Source organism: Bos indicus, chromosome 2 (genome assembly GCF_029378745.1).
Source record: "Bos indicus isolate NIAB-ARS_2022 breed Sahiwal x Tharparkar chromosome 2, NIAB-ARS_B.indTharparkar_mat_pri_1.0, whole genome shotgun sequence".
Taxonomy (NCBI): Eukaryota; Metazoa; Chordata; class Mammalia; order Artiodactyla; family Bovidae; genus Bos; species Bos indicus.
In genome coordinates this window covers 105,945,639-105,960,877 of record NC_091761.1, presented here as the reverse complement: position 1 = coordinate 105,960,877, position 15,239 = coordinate 105,945,639, and the positions used below count along the sequence as shown (strand labels likewise).

Here is a 15,239-nt window from a genome sequence, read left to right as displayed (position 1 = left end):
CAGGGAGCGGTGTCAGAACAAAGTCTTGGACCAGTGTCCTCAGCCTCCACACCCCTGCCTCCGAGTAGGGTTGATGGGCAGGGCGGGAACTAACGTCCCCTCACCGTCCCCTACCCATGTTGGGTCTCTGCGCTTCTGCCACTTCTTACTCATGGCTTGGGCCACAGGTCCTGGAATTTGGCTGGCCCGACCTCCACACCCCGGCCCTGGAGAAGATCTGCAGCGTCTGCAAGGCCATGGACACCTGGCTCAATGCAGACCCCCACAACGTGGTCGTGCTACACAACAAGGTCAGAGCGGGGATGGCACGGTGCGTGTGTGCGATGAGTGCGTGTACCTGCCCGTGTCATTGGATTGTGTGAGTGTGCAACTTTGTGTGTATTCTCCTTCTTGGGGATAATGCATTCTGTCTGGGGCGGCACCCACGAGAAACGGGGTCTACCAGCCTGTGGGGCCCTCAGGTGTGGTGGATAATCTACTGTTTCTTCTTTTTAAGATTCAGCCCCACCTGCTTCCTCCCTCCTCCTTTTCTGTCTGAGAGCCACTCCCCCTCTCTCCAGCCCCTTTTCTTTAAGGCTTTTGGTTGGGCTCTGGGGTGGGAGGGCCGGCCTTAACAGTGAAGGCTTTTGTGTTTGGGGCTCTTTCAGGGAAACCGAGGCAGGATCGGCGTTGTGATCGCGGCTTACATGCACTACAGCAACATTTCTGCCAGGTAAGAGAACCCAAGTCTCCTGTTCTCTGAATGTTGACAGCAGGACCCCCTTCCCCACCCACCCAAGGCCTCGGCCTTCCTTGGAATTGGAGGATGAGGACAGAGGAGACAAGAGATGCTGAGGACAGGGTGAGGAGCCCCCAGAAAGGAGAAAGTCCCTGCCCACAGCTCTGGGGTAGGGGCCCTTGGACAGAGGGTAGCATAGAGCAGAGACCATCCTCCTATCTGGGGCCCCAAGGGTCGGGGGGCAGCTGTGGGAGGCAGACCCTGCATGGGCGCCCCATCCAGCTGGCTTCTTGGGGCCACTTTCCTTTGCCAAACTGCCTTCTATTTACCCCAAAGAGCAGCGAGGGAGTCACAAGGAAATGTTGGAACACATCTGGGTGCAGCTGAGCCACCTAGACGTTTTCTCATCCATGCCCCTGCCTCTGGCCATCACGGGCATCTTCCCACTTTGGAGTTTGCAGCAAGAACAGGAAACAGCCAGCCATGGGTTCCATTCTGATTTGGCTTTGCAGAGAGGCAGAGGAGTTGGTCCATTCATTCTGTCATTTGACAATGGTTACAGAACAGTCACTGTGCAAGCTGTTCTAGGTGCTGAGAATAGAGCAGTGGGCAAAGGTGGGCCACTGCCCTCGTGAGTGTTAAATAAGTGAACAAACACATCCCTAAGGGCAGGAGGCAAGTCCTTTGGGAACAGAGACTGAAGCACGACAGTGGGGAGGTCTCTCCAGGAGGTGATATGTGAGCAGAGACTGGAATTAAGTGGCAGGAGGCTGGGAAGGACTGACTCATATGTGGTCTGGGGGGTGGTGGTGGCAGAGGACCTTCCAGGCAGAGAAGAGAGTAGGGCAAATGCCAGCAATGGGAATACCAGGGCCTGGCATGTTTGGAGCCGAATGATTGAAGGGACAAAGACTAGGAAGTGAAGCTGCAAGGGGGCAGAGTCCAGGGGCCTTGCAACCCTTGGTGAGGACTTTGGGGTTTATTCTAAGAGGGACATTGGTGGAGAGTCTAGAACGGCGGAGCTATATGATCTGTCTCTTTATAAAGTGACCTCTTCGAGGATGAGTAGAGTGTTCTCTGAAGGGCTTGCCAATAGGACGGTAGTTTTATGACTTTAAGAAACCTGACCCGGCTTAATCTTTGCTTAATGGTGAACACTGCCTGTGCACCTACTGTGGGCCCACATGTGCCAAGCTCTTTAGAGATGTTATCTCTCTCAATTGCCGTAACAACATTCAAAGAAGGCATAGTTATCACCTCATTTGCCAGGAAAGGAAAATCAGGTTCAGGAAGGTTAAGTAACCTGCCCCAAAGACCAGGGGCTACTAAGTCAGTGGTAGACTTGAGACGGGCTCCCAGGATGTCTGGTTCTAAGGCCCCCGTGCTGAGTATTGCAGCACACAGGAGGGAGGGATGCTGGAGCAACCCTTTCTTGAAAGTATCTCAGGACAGAGTGCCTGGAGGGCTCTGCAGGTCTGGGGAGCAGGGGTAGGGGGACAGGGGGATCGTGGAAGTTGGCTCCTCTGACCACCTGTCTCTCCGCACAGTGCCGACCAGGCCCTGGACCGGTTTGCGATGAAACGGTTCTACGAGGATAAGATTGTACCCATTGGCCAACCATCCCAGAGGAGGTGGGTCTCCAGGGCTCTTGGCCCAGTACATACATGTGTGTGTGTGCGCTGTATGTGGGAACCAGCCTCGTGAACCCATGGGACTGCACAGTGTACCTATGTGGTGGTGTGCCAAGCATGCATGTTCAGGTCCAGCCTGGAGGGGCATGAACTCAGGAGCCTGTGGGCAGCTGTGTGTGCCCACAGTGGGGCACAGCAGTTGGCTCCTGAGGTTGGTGCCAGAGAGCAGCGGGCCCAGCAGTAGGGAGTCGGGGGTGTGAGAAGACAGCTTGTATGAGAAAGCAGTGCCGTTCTTGGTCCTGTGTTTGGATGGGTCTGCAGGAGGCTAAAGTTATTGCCATCTGCTCTAAGGAGGTGACAGACACTCATTCATGATGAGGGTCCCTTTCTGCTGTGAGAGCTTTAAAATTTTACGAAGGGCTCTCAACGATGTGGTCCACAACAGCCCATGCAGGAAGCAGGGTAGGAATGGATTTCTTCATTCGTCTGGTAAATTTTTGATACTCTAGTTAATGTTCCAAGTGCTGGCAATATCTACTTGAACAGGATGATCTTTAGCCCTTAGTAAGCTGATTATTCTGTTGAGAACTTTATACAATAGACCATCAGGGTCATTTTAGACAGTGATAAATGCTTTGAAGGGGAAAAAGCCAAAATAGAACATGATGAGCTAGAGAGTGTGATGGGGGTGGATGTGAGAGGCTGATTCCAATGGACTGACCATTCTGAGAAGATGCCATGTAAGGTGAGGTCTGAGAAGGGAGAAGGAAGCATATGAGTGAAGGCCTGAGGTAAAGGGTCCAGGTAGCAGGTATGAAGGCCGCGGTGTTTCGTTGACTTTTCCAGCCCCTTGGAACACTGACCAGGCAAAGCAGGACCTCCTAGCTGCAGGTCCTGGAGCTTTCCAACCTCTCCAGGCAGGGGATTCCCAAGTCACACCCCGTCGCCTCCATCTTGCCTGGCTAAAAGTGTGCTGGCTCCGCTGGGGATTGTGTTCCTGTCATTGTAGAGGAAGCCCAAGCAGAAGCGAATGAGTCCTTAGGCCACCAGAGCCTCACAACCAGCACAGGGCAGTGGGTAGCTAGCTTCTGGGTCAGAGATCGGAAAGGAAATATCTTTCTGTGCAGAAAATTCTGACTAGGCTGTCAGACACAGCAGCAGTGGGTCAGGGAGAGTCTTCCCAGGGAGGAAAGAACTGCTGGAGCTCTTTTTTTGAGTTCTTTTACTAGATTATCAAAAATTTGTTCAAGATCCTGGCTTGCTGCTACAGTTCTTTTTTTGAGTTCTTTTACTAGAATATCAAAAATTGTTCAAGATCCTGGCTTGCTACATATGGCTGGTGGCCTTGGTCACAAGTCTGGCCCTTGGCCTTAAAAGATTAAATTCAGATAAGAGGAGCATGATGTTTATGATGGTACGATGTGGCGTGGAGGGTGTGGGCAGGGCAGTCACATCTCTGCAGCTAAAAGCCTGGAGGACAGGGATTACTGTTACTCTCAGGAATAGGATGGTTCAAGGATTCCACCGTGCTCAGTGTGTGCTTACATAGCATGCCATTGGGGGGTGTGTGTGTCTGTGTTTATATTATCTGCCTTGTATCTGCCTTGCCGCTCATATCTGTAGCTGCATCTGCTCATGGGTGGGTAATTCTGTCTGTGCTCAAATGTGGAAGTGCGACCGTTGGGGAAGTGGCATTCATTGCCACTTTCCCGCCTTGTCAGTGTTACTTCCAGGGATTGGATCAGCTGGAGGAGCGGAGGGCAGGGAAAGAGGGAGGGAGGAGCTTTGCCTGCAGCTCCCCCATTCATTGTCACCCCACCCCCGGGTTCATTGTCCCCAGCACACAGACACATCCTGTTGGCACGATCAGAAGATCTGATAGGAACCTGCCATTCCAGGTTTCCGGTTTGAGCAACGGGGCTGGGGGCTGGGTAGGGGCTTGAATAGGAGCTGGTGCTGCCCATCAGATTATCTTGCTAGGGTAGTCCAAGGTGGCCCCACCCCAGCCCAGGGACAGAGGCCCACAGGCCTGGAGGTAGGCCAAGGAGCTGAGAGTCAGGACGAGACCATTGTCAAGGTCATGAGGGTTCTGGTCCCACTCACCTCAAATCAGAATACATTCTGATTGGTCCAGCTGACCCAGAGTGGCATCCTCTGGCCAGTCAGGAGAGGAGGAAGCACTGACCAAATGGACTGGCCCCTCCTTCTAGTAGATGCATCGGAGTCAGACTGGTTCCCTGCTCCTCCCACCTGCTCCCCTCTCACCTTTGTGCCCTCTTGCTGTGTCTTTGGGGAGGCTCATGACTCTTTCTGGATTAGTTTTCCCTTTCTTCTAGGAGTGCGGGTGGCTTTTCCTTCCAGTCTTCTAGCGAGATCCTTGTTAAGGGAATTGGGGAATGTTGACTCTAAAGATAGGACTACTTAATGGAAGTTAGATATCCTTCAGTATCAAATGAAGTGCTATAGAGTAACTTTGTACCCTTTTTGCATGAGTGCTAAATCACTTCAGTGGATGGATGACCACTGGATGTAGCCCGCCAGGCTTCTCTGTCCGTGGGATTCTCCAGGCAAGAAAAAGCGAAGGACTAAAATTATTAAGCTCTTACTATTTGCTATATTGTTATGTGGCTGGTGCGTCTGTAGGGACAGAACTGGGGCCTGTGGGTACAAATGTAAACTTGGTTTGGGCTGGGGGTCAGGGTGTCAGAGCTGTTTGATGGTTGATCATCCTGCCTTGTTCTGTAGTGAACAGCTAAATGATGCCTGTCAGGGATGTGTGGGAGGAAATTTGGTCCAGCTGGAGATTCCTGGGCCGGGAGTGAAGCAGGAAAGAGATGGCCACATTGACCACCAGGGGGCGCTGGAGAACCCCAAGTGGGAGGTTTGGCTGGACTCCACTCTAGGTGTATCGGTACCTGTACAGGCAGCAAGGGTGGAGAAGACCCCAGGTGCCAGGAGACCTGGGGGTTGATGGAGATGGTGGGAGTCGGCAGGGCCACCTAGGGCAGTGTGCTGGGGAGAAAGAGAACAGGATGGCTGTATTCTAGCACAGGCCTCCCTGGCTGAAGCCGCCCCCTCCCTGCTCCAGGTACGTGCATTATTTCAGCGGCCTGCTCTCTGGCTCCATCAAAATGAACAACAAGCCCTTGTTTCTGCACCACGTGATCATGCACGGCATCCCCAACTTCGAGTCTAAAGGAGGTAACTCTCTGAACCCCCTGGCTTCCATTTTCCTCCTGTCTTCCATCTCCTTCTCTGAGGAGGCACTGTTAGGTGGTAAAAATGCTGGCTAGCAGCCAAGTCTTAGGCTTGGCATCTCAACTGTACCACTTCCTGTTTCTTTGCACCCCAGTTGACTCATCTGCAAAGTGGGTTTAATACTGGCAGTGCCTGCCGGCAGGTGACGCTGGATATGACCACGTTCTTAAACTCAAAATGTCTCTATTATTTTACAAATATTGATTTATTTATTTAATTTTGGCTGCATTGGGGTTCCTTGCAGAATATGGGGTCTTTCGTCGCAGCATGCAGGCTTCTCTCTAGTTGTGTGCGGGCTTAGTTGCCCCGTGGCAGGTGGGATCTTAGTTCCCCGATCAGGGATCAAACCCGTGTCTCCAACATTGGAAGGCAGATCCTTAACCATTGGACCACCAGGGAAGTCCCTCAAAATGCCTTTAATGAAAAGTTAGCATTTTTTCCCTTGTTCTTTTCCCATTTCTCCTTCCTCTTTTCCTCCTTCCCCTGCTCACTCTTCTTCCTCCTGGTTGGTCCTTCCTTCCTGCATCTCTCCTCTCCCCCTTCCTCCTCTGGCTATTTCTGCTGTCTTGGCTAACACCACCCCTCCTTTACAGGGTGTCGACCATTTCTCCGGATCTACCAGGCCATGCAACCTGTCTACACATCTGGCATCTAGTAGGTATTCCGCAGGAATGAGAGGCCAGGAATGTTGGAGAACTGAGGCTGAGGACTGGGGACAGGGATTGGAGGGGTGTTTAGAACCTTTTCTAGGAGGAGGGCTGAGGGATGCATCAGTGAGCTTTCCCGACAGTCCCCTGGTGGAGGGGCCGCTGGAAGAAGGTACTGCTCAGCCCCCGTAGCAGCCCTCTGTCCCTCTGCCCGCCTCTCTCCCATAGCAACGTCCAAGGAGACAGCCAGACCAGCATCTGCATCACCATTGAGCCTGGGCTGCTCTTGAAGGGAGACATCTTGGTGAGTCGCTCCTCCGTCTCAAGCTCTCCCCTGCCCCCAACCGTTTATTTTTTTCTTTCTTTTTTCATCGTGCTCCCCTCCTGTCTCTTTGGATAAGTGTGTCCCTCCTGGTGGGCCACCAGCCTTGGGGGCGTTGACTGGCTCTCAGGGGCCCTGCAAGGCCTTCCAGCCTGGAAGGTCCTTGTCCATCCACTTCCTCACAGTGGGATATGCCTTGCCTGGGCTTTCCTCTTGTTCTGGAGCACCTCCAGGGAAATACGGCTCTGTGTGAGCTGTTACCTCCAGGCTTCCCGCTGGTGACCGGGACTGCCTCAATTCCAGCTTCACTCCTTCCACTTGCAATTTAAATCCACTTCTGCTTTCTCCATTTTGACTGTTGTGCAGGAACTTCTTTTCTAAAAAATTTTATTTTTAATTGATTGATGATTGCTTTACAATATGGATTTGATTTCTGCTGCACATCAACGTGAATCAGCCCTAAGTGTACATATTCCCCTCCCCCGAACCTTTCTCCCACCTCCCACCTGTTCCCACACCTCTGGGTTGTTCCAGAGCCCTGGTTTGAGCTCCCTGAGTCATACAGCAAATTTCCATTGGCTATGTTTTACATGCAGGAACTTTTCGGGAGGGTAGTTTTGTCCCCACAGGGCAGGACTGGCCTCCAACCTCTGCTGTTCTGGAATTTTCCCCAGAGAGCTCTGAGGTCCTGTTGGGGATGAGTGACCGCTCCCTCAGTGGGTTTGGGGCCCAGAAATGGAGCTGATAAGGAGGCACCCTGGGACTAACTTCCGACCTCTGGGCCCCTGATGGGCTCTGCTGTCTCTCCCACCAGCTGAAGTGCTACCACAAGAAGTTCCGGAGCCCAGCCCGAGATGTCATCTTCAGGGTGCAGTTCCACACCTGTGCCATCCATGACCTGGGAGTTGTCTTTGGGAAGGAGGACCTTGACGATGCCTTCAAGGGTAGGCTTGTTGAGTAGACAGGCAGCCGTACAAGGAATAATTATACCACTGGATAGAAGGACCTAATGGAGGGGCTGCGGCAGCAGTGAAGGGTGACCGTTTTCCCAGGGGAAGGGGGGTGATCAGGGAGCTGTCTCTCTTTGCTTCTTTCCTCTATCCATTAGGTTTTATCTGCATCATGTTCAGGTCTGGGACATGTCTACATCCATTCACCCATCTATTCATCTATCTATAAACCCACCAGCATCACCTGAGTGTCCGTATGTGCCCGGCACGTGCTAGACCCTGGCGATACAAACAGAAAGGAGTCAGGCCCTATCCTTAGGGAGCTCACAGTCTTACGGGAGGAAGAGACACACACACGTGATACTGTGAAGTGCTGCCTGCAGTGATGGAGATGTGCACGGGCGTGACAGGTGGTCCAGTGAGGGAAAGCCACCCCTGCTGTAACTTCCCTTCTGACAAGCAGAAGGGTGGGTGTGATCTGTGTCCAGACTGGGTTCAGGCAGAGATCAGAGCATGGAGCTGGAGCTCCGAGGAGGGGAGGCCTGAGCCCCCAGTGTGGTCTGGCTCACGCAGGGAGAACGATGTTTCTATGAAGAGGTTTCCCTGTACCAGAGCCAGGAGGGCAAACACAGAAGATGCTGTTACATTTGCAGAAGAGAATGTAAATGGTATCAGTCCTAACAAGGAAGGTAAAGGAATAACTGACAAGATAAAAGGGGTTGTGGGAAGGTGGGGGAAGGGAAGGGCAAAAATTTTCTCCCCCTGTAGGGAGGGAGTCAGGACACGATCAAAAATGGACAGATCAAGAAATAGAGGCTCAACTCCAATATTTAAAGTTTCAGAGGTAATCAGAAGGGTGATTAATAATCATAACAAGATTTAAGAAGGGAGGTGGGAATATTAAAAGTGGTCCAAATTATTTATCTTCATCGTGTTGCATCAATGAAGATTACTTAAAACTGATTAAAAATAGTGGCATAAAAACTGTGGCTGTTATATAGAGTCTTAGAGGTAGCTGCTAGTAGAACAGAAAATAGAAATGGTAAGAAGCGGTTACCTTAGGCACGTAGGACTGGACTAAAGTGAGCAGGAGACTTACCATCATCGTACATATTATTTATTATATTATCAACCGTGTATGCATATGTTGGGCTTCCCTGGTGGCTCAGTGGTAAAGAATCGGATGCCTGCCACTGCAGGAGATGCAGGTTCGTTCCCTGAGTCAGGGAGATCCTCTGGAGAAGGAAATGACAACCTATCCCAGTATTCTTGCCGGGAAAATCCCATGGACGGAGGAGTCTGGAGGGCTACAGTCCATGGGGTCGCAAAAGACTCAGACATGACTTAGTGACTAGATAACAACAATAAATACATATATTACTTTAATCCTTTCTAGAAGAAAACTTTGTGTGGAGTCCTTTTCTGGGAATTGACCGCCCATTTTTGTTTTCCTTCTCCTTTTTCAGACGATCGATTTCCAGAATACGGCAAAGTTGAATTTGTATTTTCTTATGGACCAGAGAAAATTCAAGGTAATAGCTGAGTTAGAACCCACTAATTCACTCCCTTCCCTCCATCCAGCCCTGCCCCACCTCAGCTCACCTTCACCCTTTCCCCACTGGTCTGCTCTACAAATATCAAGTTACCTGTGGTTGAGAGGCAGACCAGCAGAAGAGGATCTGGGTATCATAGTGGACCCCCAGCTAAACATGAACCAGTGACTTAATCTCTGGATAGTAAAAATAAAAAAGTAGACCAGTGCTGGGTTGGATAAACTATTTTGGCCCCATTAAGTCATCATCCTATTATATTCAGAGACTGAGGGCCGTGGTGGATGGAATGAGTGGCCAGGGGACACTCATAGGTGCTGGATGGACAATAAGTATTTATGAGAACTGAGGTGATTCAACCTGAAGATGAGAAGGGCAATTTAATAATAGCCGTTAAGCCTTTAGACTGGTTATATGTGGAGACCAGTTGTTCGCCATCTTATTTGGGAACCAAATAGGAAGAGATGAAGTCAGGTTACAGACAGAGGGACTCTGGGGAGATTAAAGAAGGGACTACTGGGTCAGAAGGGTAACTCACCCCAGAAGGCCGGACCTGTAGCTTTTCTGTCCACATCCTGGGCTTTCTCTGAAAGTGTAGGCGAGATTCTGCCTCTCTCCTCAGATTTCTGCCTAGAGGAGAGAGCCTCTTACGTGGAGGGGCAGGGGGATGGCTGGGATGACCTGTGTCCTCTCAGTGTCAAGGCTGTGACTTGCCTGCTGTCCCTGGCCCCGTGCAGCCCACTGCAAGTCTCTCCCACCCTCCCCTCTGACTCCAGGGCCAGCCTCTCTGGACTCTTGGCACTGTCACAAGGGCCCCTGGGGCACAGAAGAGAAAGAGGCAGCCACCCAGCCAGAGAGCTTCCCCCCAGCTCTGTTCTGGGGGGTCTTTGATGCTCAGTGCTGCTGTCCTGATTTACCCTTATGACCTGGTGAGAGCTTTTTCAAGAATGTAAGAAACCAGACTCCTGGGTTCTCCATCCAACTTAAGCCACTGGTTCCACCCCGCATGGTCAAGAAAATGAGAAGTCCCTTAGGGAGCATCCTTGGGGAGCTTGTTGGCTTCCTCTGTTTTTCCAGCTGCTGATCTGTTTTTTTTTTTTTTCTTTTTCTTTGCTATCTTCTCCTCCTTTCCCATTTTCTAAGGCATGGAACACCTGGAGAATGGCCCGAGCGTGTCCGTGGACTATAACACCTCTGACCCCCTCATCCGCTGGGATTCCTATGACAACTTCAATGGGCATCGAGATGATGGCATGGAGGGTAGGTGGGACCAGTGACTTCTAATCCCTCTGCAATTGCATAGCCCTGCTCAAATGGCCTTGGGTCTCTTGGTTTGCTGTGATACCGTACTGGGTTCAGAGGGTCGGGGGGACAGAGGAGAAGTCCAAGGCATTTCTGAGAGCTCACGGTTCAGTGAGGGAAGATAAAACCAAACACGAATGTGTTAAGCTAAGAAGGCAGAGCCAAAGAATGCAGCAAACCAGCCACAGAAGCGTGTATTCTTGGTGCCAAATGAGTCTCATAGGCAGCAAATGCTCTGAGATTGGCAGGGGAAGGATTCTTGAGATCTGGAGTGGTCTGGGAGGCCTCCTTGGAGGAGGTAGCCTTGCATGGAGCTTGAGATACCCTGCTGTGCTGCAAACACTGCATTTGTTAGGTTTCTTTTAACCCTGTTGTTGGATTTCTCCAGGCTCGCTGCCTGAGTTCTCTGGGGTCAGAGCACCAGGAATGTAGACACAGTGTTCAGGGCCCACAGGCTTTCATCAACAGCCAACGAAAATGTTTGTGAGCTGGAAACAAACTGGTAGGCTCCAAAATTTGAAAAGAAAGCAGCAGAAATGAAATTAATACATGTTTAATTTAGCAGCAAACCCTAGCATTATGTCATACGGTCATTCACAACTCATATCAGCTCTTGAGAGTTATGTATGAATTCTGTTGATTTATGTGGTTCATTTGAATATGCGGGGCCTCTGAAGTGAGCTTGTCTGGAGCTCAGGAACTCTTGAGACGCCCTGTCTGGGGTTTGGTCACAGGCTTATTTCCCCATCCCCCATCAGTTTTCAGATGGGGTAACTGAGACCCCCTTTGATTTATACCCATGACCAGCCTGTGTTCATTCAAGGACACCAGCACCCAGTCTCTGTGCTTCTGCACCTTGTTGACGCTGGTCCTTGGGAGGGGACCCTGGGCCATATGGCAGAGCTGGGTTAGGTAGCCCAGGGGCCCTCACCCTGCCTCCGTCTCCAAGGTTTTGGATTTGTTGACTCCACCCTGAAAGTCTTTTTGGCGTTTTTCTGCATAAAGTTTCTCTCTCTGACCTTGGACACTCCAGAATGAGCGATGGAGTTCAGAGGGAGTGCGATGAGGGTGATGGTGGGGCTAGAGTTTGGGGTTTGATGAGAGTTCACGTGCAGTGTTGCAACGGTCCAAGTTTGTCTTTGTACCTACTTAGTTCTTGCTCTTCTTTCTCCTGCCCCAGAGGCCCAGACACTAAGCCCTGCCCACTCTGCTGAAAGTGAAAAGTGAAAGTGAAAGTGAAGTAGCTCGGTCGTGTCCGACTCTTTGCGACCCCGTGGATTGTAGCCTACTAGACTCTTCCCTCCATGATTCTCCCAGCAAGAATACTGGAGTGGGTTGCCATTTCCTTCTCCAGGGGATCTTCCCAGCTCAGGGGTCAAACCGGCATCTCCTGCATTGCAGGCAGATGCTTTAACCTCTGAGCCACCAGGGACTCACTATGCTGAGGCCGCCCCCAAAGTTCTCCTCCCTCCAATCATGTCCGCTTGAACCCAGTAGCTGGGAGGAGGAAGAGGATGCAATGAATCAGTCCTGAGGTACCGGTGGCTGCCAACCTAATTGTTCATCATCCTGGGGATGTTTGCATTTTTAACAAGAACACTTGGCAGTCTGAAGGAATTTTCAATGTCTCTCCATCTCTCCCTGGTGTGGATTCAATGCGATGATAAATGTAAAAGCATTTAGTAAACTATAAAGTGCCAGGCAAACAGAAGGTAAAATAATTAAGGGGAAAGGAGGGGCTACGGGAAGGATGGGACTTGGGTCAGAGTCAGCCTGAGGGAAGGAAGTGGGCGGAAGGAGCCAGAGGCTGGTACCAGAGGCGGGGAAGGGGGAGGAAGAAGGGGGCGAGGGAGGCCCTGGGTTCCTCTCCCACCCACTTACCCATCCTCCTTTCTCCTCCGATCTGCTCCCCCAGGCAGGGGGATGGAACCAGTGGGACCTTCAGGCCAGTTAAAGGTCAGCCTGTCCTGTAGGGACAGAGGGGCTCCTGTCTGGAGGCTGAGATGCTGGCCTTATGCCCGAGGGTGGGAAGGGAAGGCAAAGGGAGTGGCTCTCAGCCCAGCCGTCCTCCTCCCTGGCCTGCTGGCCTAGGCTGGGGGCTGGGTGGCTGAGGGGGTCACTTCGCATGGTCTGGGCACACCCCACGTTATCCCAGTCCCACTGTGTGCTCCCCGCTGTTGCTGGGCTGCATGCCCCACAGGGACAGGAGAGCTGGCCGGGTGGCCTTGTGGTGGGAGCAGTGATTGTTAACCTCCATCCTGCTTTTCCTGGCTGGAGCATTTCTGGAAGGCTCTAGATTCTGGGCCTAGTTGTTGTTCAATTGCTGAGTCGTGTCCGACTCTGCGACCCCATGTACTGCTGCACGCCAGGCTTCCCTGTTCTTCACCATCTCCCAGAGCTTGCTCAAACTCGTGTCCATTGAGTTGGTCATGCCATCCAGCTTGCATTTTCTTCTGGCTAGTTCTCTGGTCTTAGAGGGAAGCAGGAGTCCTGTGTCTGTTTTCCTGGTTGTGGGCCTGGTTTCCGCACATGCTAGCTAGGATAAGGGTGCCTAACCCCCAAGACTCTGGGGGCACTCAAGAGATGGCTCACGCTGGAGCCTGGGAGGGGCTTGGCTATTCGGTGGAGCTGGGGCTTGGCCTTGTGGGGTGTGATGTGCTACCAGAGATGGCTTTGTGTGTTCCCCAGGGAGCCGCTGGGCCAGGAAAGGAAGGCTGACCCCGAGGTGCTGGAGTGCAGGGCTCAAGCATGCATGTCCACCCTGCAGGTGTCCCCTCCTCAGCTCTGTGACCTTGGTCAAATGATTTCACGTCTCGTGTTCCTCGTATCCTCATCTATAAACTTGGGATGGTGGCAGTACCCACGTCCCTGGGCTATTGTATCAGTTTTCGTGTGAGGCAGTTTGTACAGTGGTTAAGAGTGTGGTCCCTGAAGCCAAACTCTCTGGGTTCAAATCCTCTGCCAAGGTGTCATCCTCTGGGGCCCTCAGTTTACTCTGTTGTAAAACAGGGGTTTTGTCGACAGTTCATTTTGAGTACCTTTCAGGGAGCAGGAACTGTAGCGAGCCTGCCTGCTGTGTTTCCTTGTGAGTCTCTGCCATGTCAGTAGTGACCATGACCTCAGGGGTCTGCCCACAGGGCTAAGGGAGGAGGCCCCTTGGCCTTGGGAGTCAGCTCTGGCTTTGCCACATGCCGGCACGATGCCCAGCGCTTGATAGCCACCGTCTCATCTGATGCCCACAGCCACCGTGTGAGGTGGGCACTCTTCTCCTGCCTGGATGGGGAACTACATGCAGAGGGGTTAAGCGACCTGCCTGGGTTGCCTCACTAGTAAAGAGCACATCCCACGTGGAGCCCCAGTGCCGACCGCGGCTGGCCGTTGTCTGCAGAGCTTGTCCTGGGTGTGTGGTCTGTGGCGGTACCTGGGTCCTGCTGAGCCTGGCTGAGTGTTCTACTTGCTGTGCCCCCTACAGTCACCACCAGGCAGTCCAGGTCACGCCTGCCCTGCCTCTCAGGACAGGGGGCTACACGCAGGGCCACACAGAATGTCACCTGTGGCAGGTACTTAGCAGGGCTTTGGGGTCGGGAATAACTGAGGCACCTCCCTGAGGTCCCCCTGTCCCCCTTACGGGAGAGGCTGCTCACTCAGGACAGCCTCTGCTGAGGGACTGGCCTCTTAAAATACAGAGGCGGTGGTGTATGCAAGGTGGGGTGATGACATTTCTGGAGGCTGTCTGCCTTTCCTACGTCAGGCCCATTGGGGGTGGGTGTAGGAGGGGCCGGCCAGTCGCCTCTGGAGTCCGCTGGGTGACTCATAGTGGTGGGCGAGGGCACTGAGTCCAGGTCTTGGCGACAAAGGTCATCTCTGGCCTGGGCCCCACCTCGGCGTTCCCTGCAGTGAGAGGCGGTCAGCGCTGGGGTCAGAGCTCCGGCTCCTCCAGGAAGCCTTCCCGGTGACCCCGACTTAACCTTGCCTGTGAGCAACTGCTCTGTTTAACTCCTCCCTCGCTGCCTGCATTGCCACCCCCTGGACCCTCGTGCAGTTTTCCACTTCAGAACGTGTGACCCCGGGGCACTCAGCACGCTTGCCCCTTACCTCAGGGAGTCCTCCGTCAATCTCAGCGGCTAAATGAAGGAAGAAATCGTGTGAAGACTTCTGGTCCCTGAAGGCTGGTCCTCCCAGATCAGGCTCTGCAGGGGAAGGGACCTGCCCAAGGGGGAGGCATCCCCATGTGTGGAACTCCCTTAGGACCTCAGCCCACCCTGTGACCACTGCATTGCGTGATGACCACACCGCACGTGGGGAGGGCAGCGATCTCACCCAGGGTATGAAGATCAGAGGTGGGTTGGCATGTGGATCCAGGGATCAGCTCCAAATCCCTCTCTCCCTCTGGATCTCAGCTTCTTCCCGTCCTCACACCCCTCACTCTTCACCTTAGATGACAGGGTGCCCTGCAGGGCAGCCCATTTCCCTGGAGGACTGGGCCAGAAAGTAGCAGCAGAAATCAAGGGAGAGTGTACCTCTGCCTGGTGGACCGAGGCTGTAGTCACTGTGCTGCCTGGGGTCATTTTTGCTCCTCTGTACTTGAGCCAGAAGTGGGGTGTTTGGGAGGGTAATGATGAAAAGTGAAGAATCCAATGAAGAACCTTCTGGGAAGAGAAGGTTCCAGGCCTTGGGGTGGGTGGCTGGGGGGAGGAGGGGGTGCCTGTCATCTCAGGGACTCCTTCCTTTGGGAGCAGAGCCCTCTGGTGGACCCGAGGGCCTGATGTCCTAGTCTGTGCTGGCGGCCACAACAAAGTACCACGTCTGTTTACCTTAAACAACAGACATTCATTTTCTCCCAGTTCTGGGGCCAGAAGTC

At 52.7% G+C, this 15,239-nt stretch overlaps 1 protein-coding gene across 12 annotated transcripts in view; it reads left to right on the top strand.

Moving 5' to 3' along the window:
• The window catches only part of TNS1 (tensin 1), a 216,240-nt gene that overhangs the window by 121,802 nt on the left and 79,199 nt on the right, over positions 1–15,239 (top strand). For all 12 annotated transcript variants that reach the window (XM_070772002.1, XM_070772039.1, XM_070772026.1 and 9 more), the window contains 9 exons: positions 168–290; positions 648–712; positions 2,266–2,349; positions 5,438–5,550; positions 6,201–6,261; positions 6,483–6,558; positions 7,391–7,520; positions 8,993–9,058; positions 10,220–10,336. In XM_070772002.1, coding sequence (XP_070628103.1) covers positions 168–290; positions 648–712; positions 2,266–2,349; positions 5,438–5,550; positions 6,201–6,261; positions 6,483–6,558; positions 7,391–7,520; positions 8,993–9,058; positions 10,220–10,336 — 835 coding nt within the window. The remainder of the gene's footprint in view (positions 1–167; positions 291–647; positions 713–2,265; positions 2,350–5,437; positions 5,551–6,200; positions 6,262–6,482; positions 6,559–7,390; positions 7,521–8,992; positions 9,059–10,219; positions 10,337–15,239) is intronic.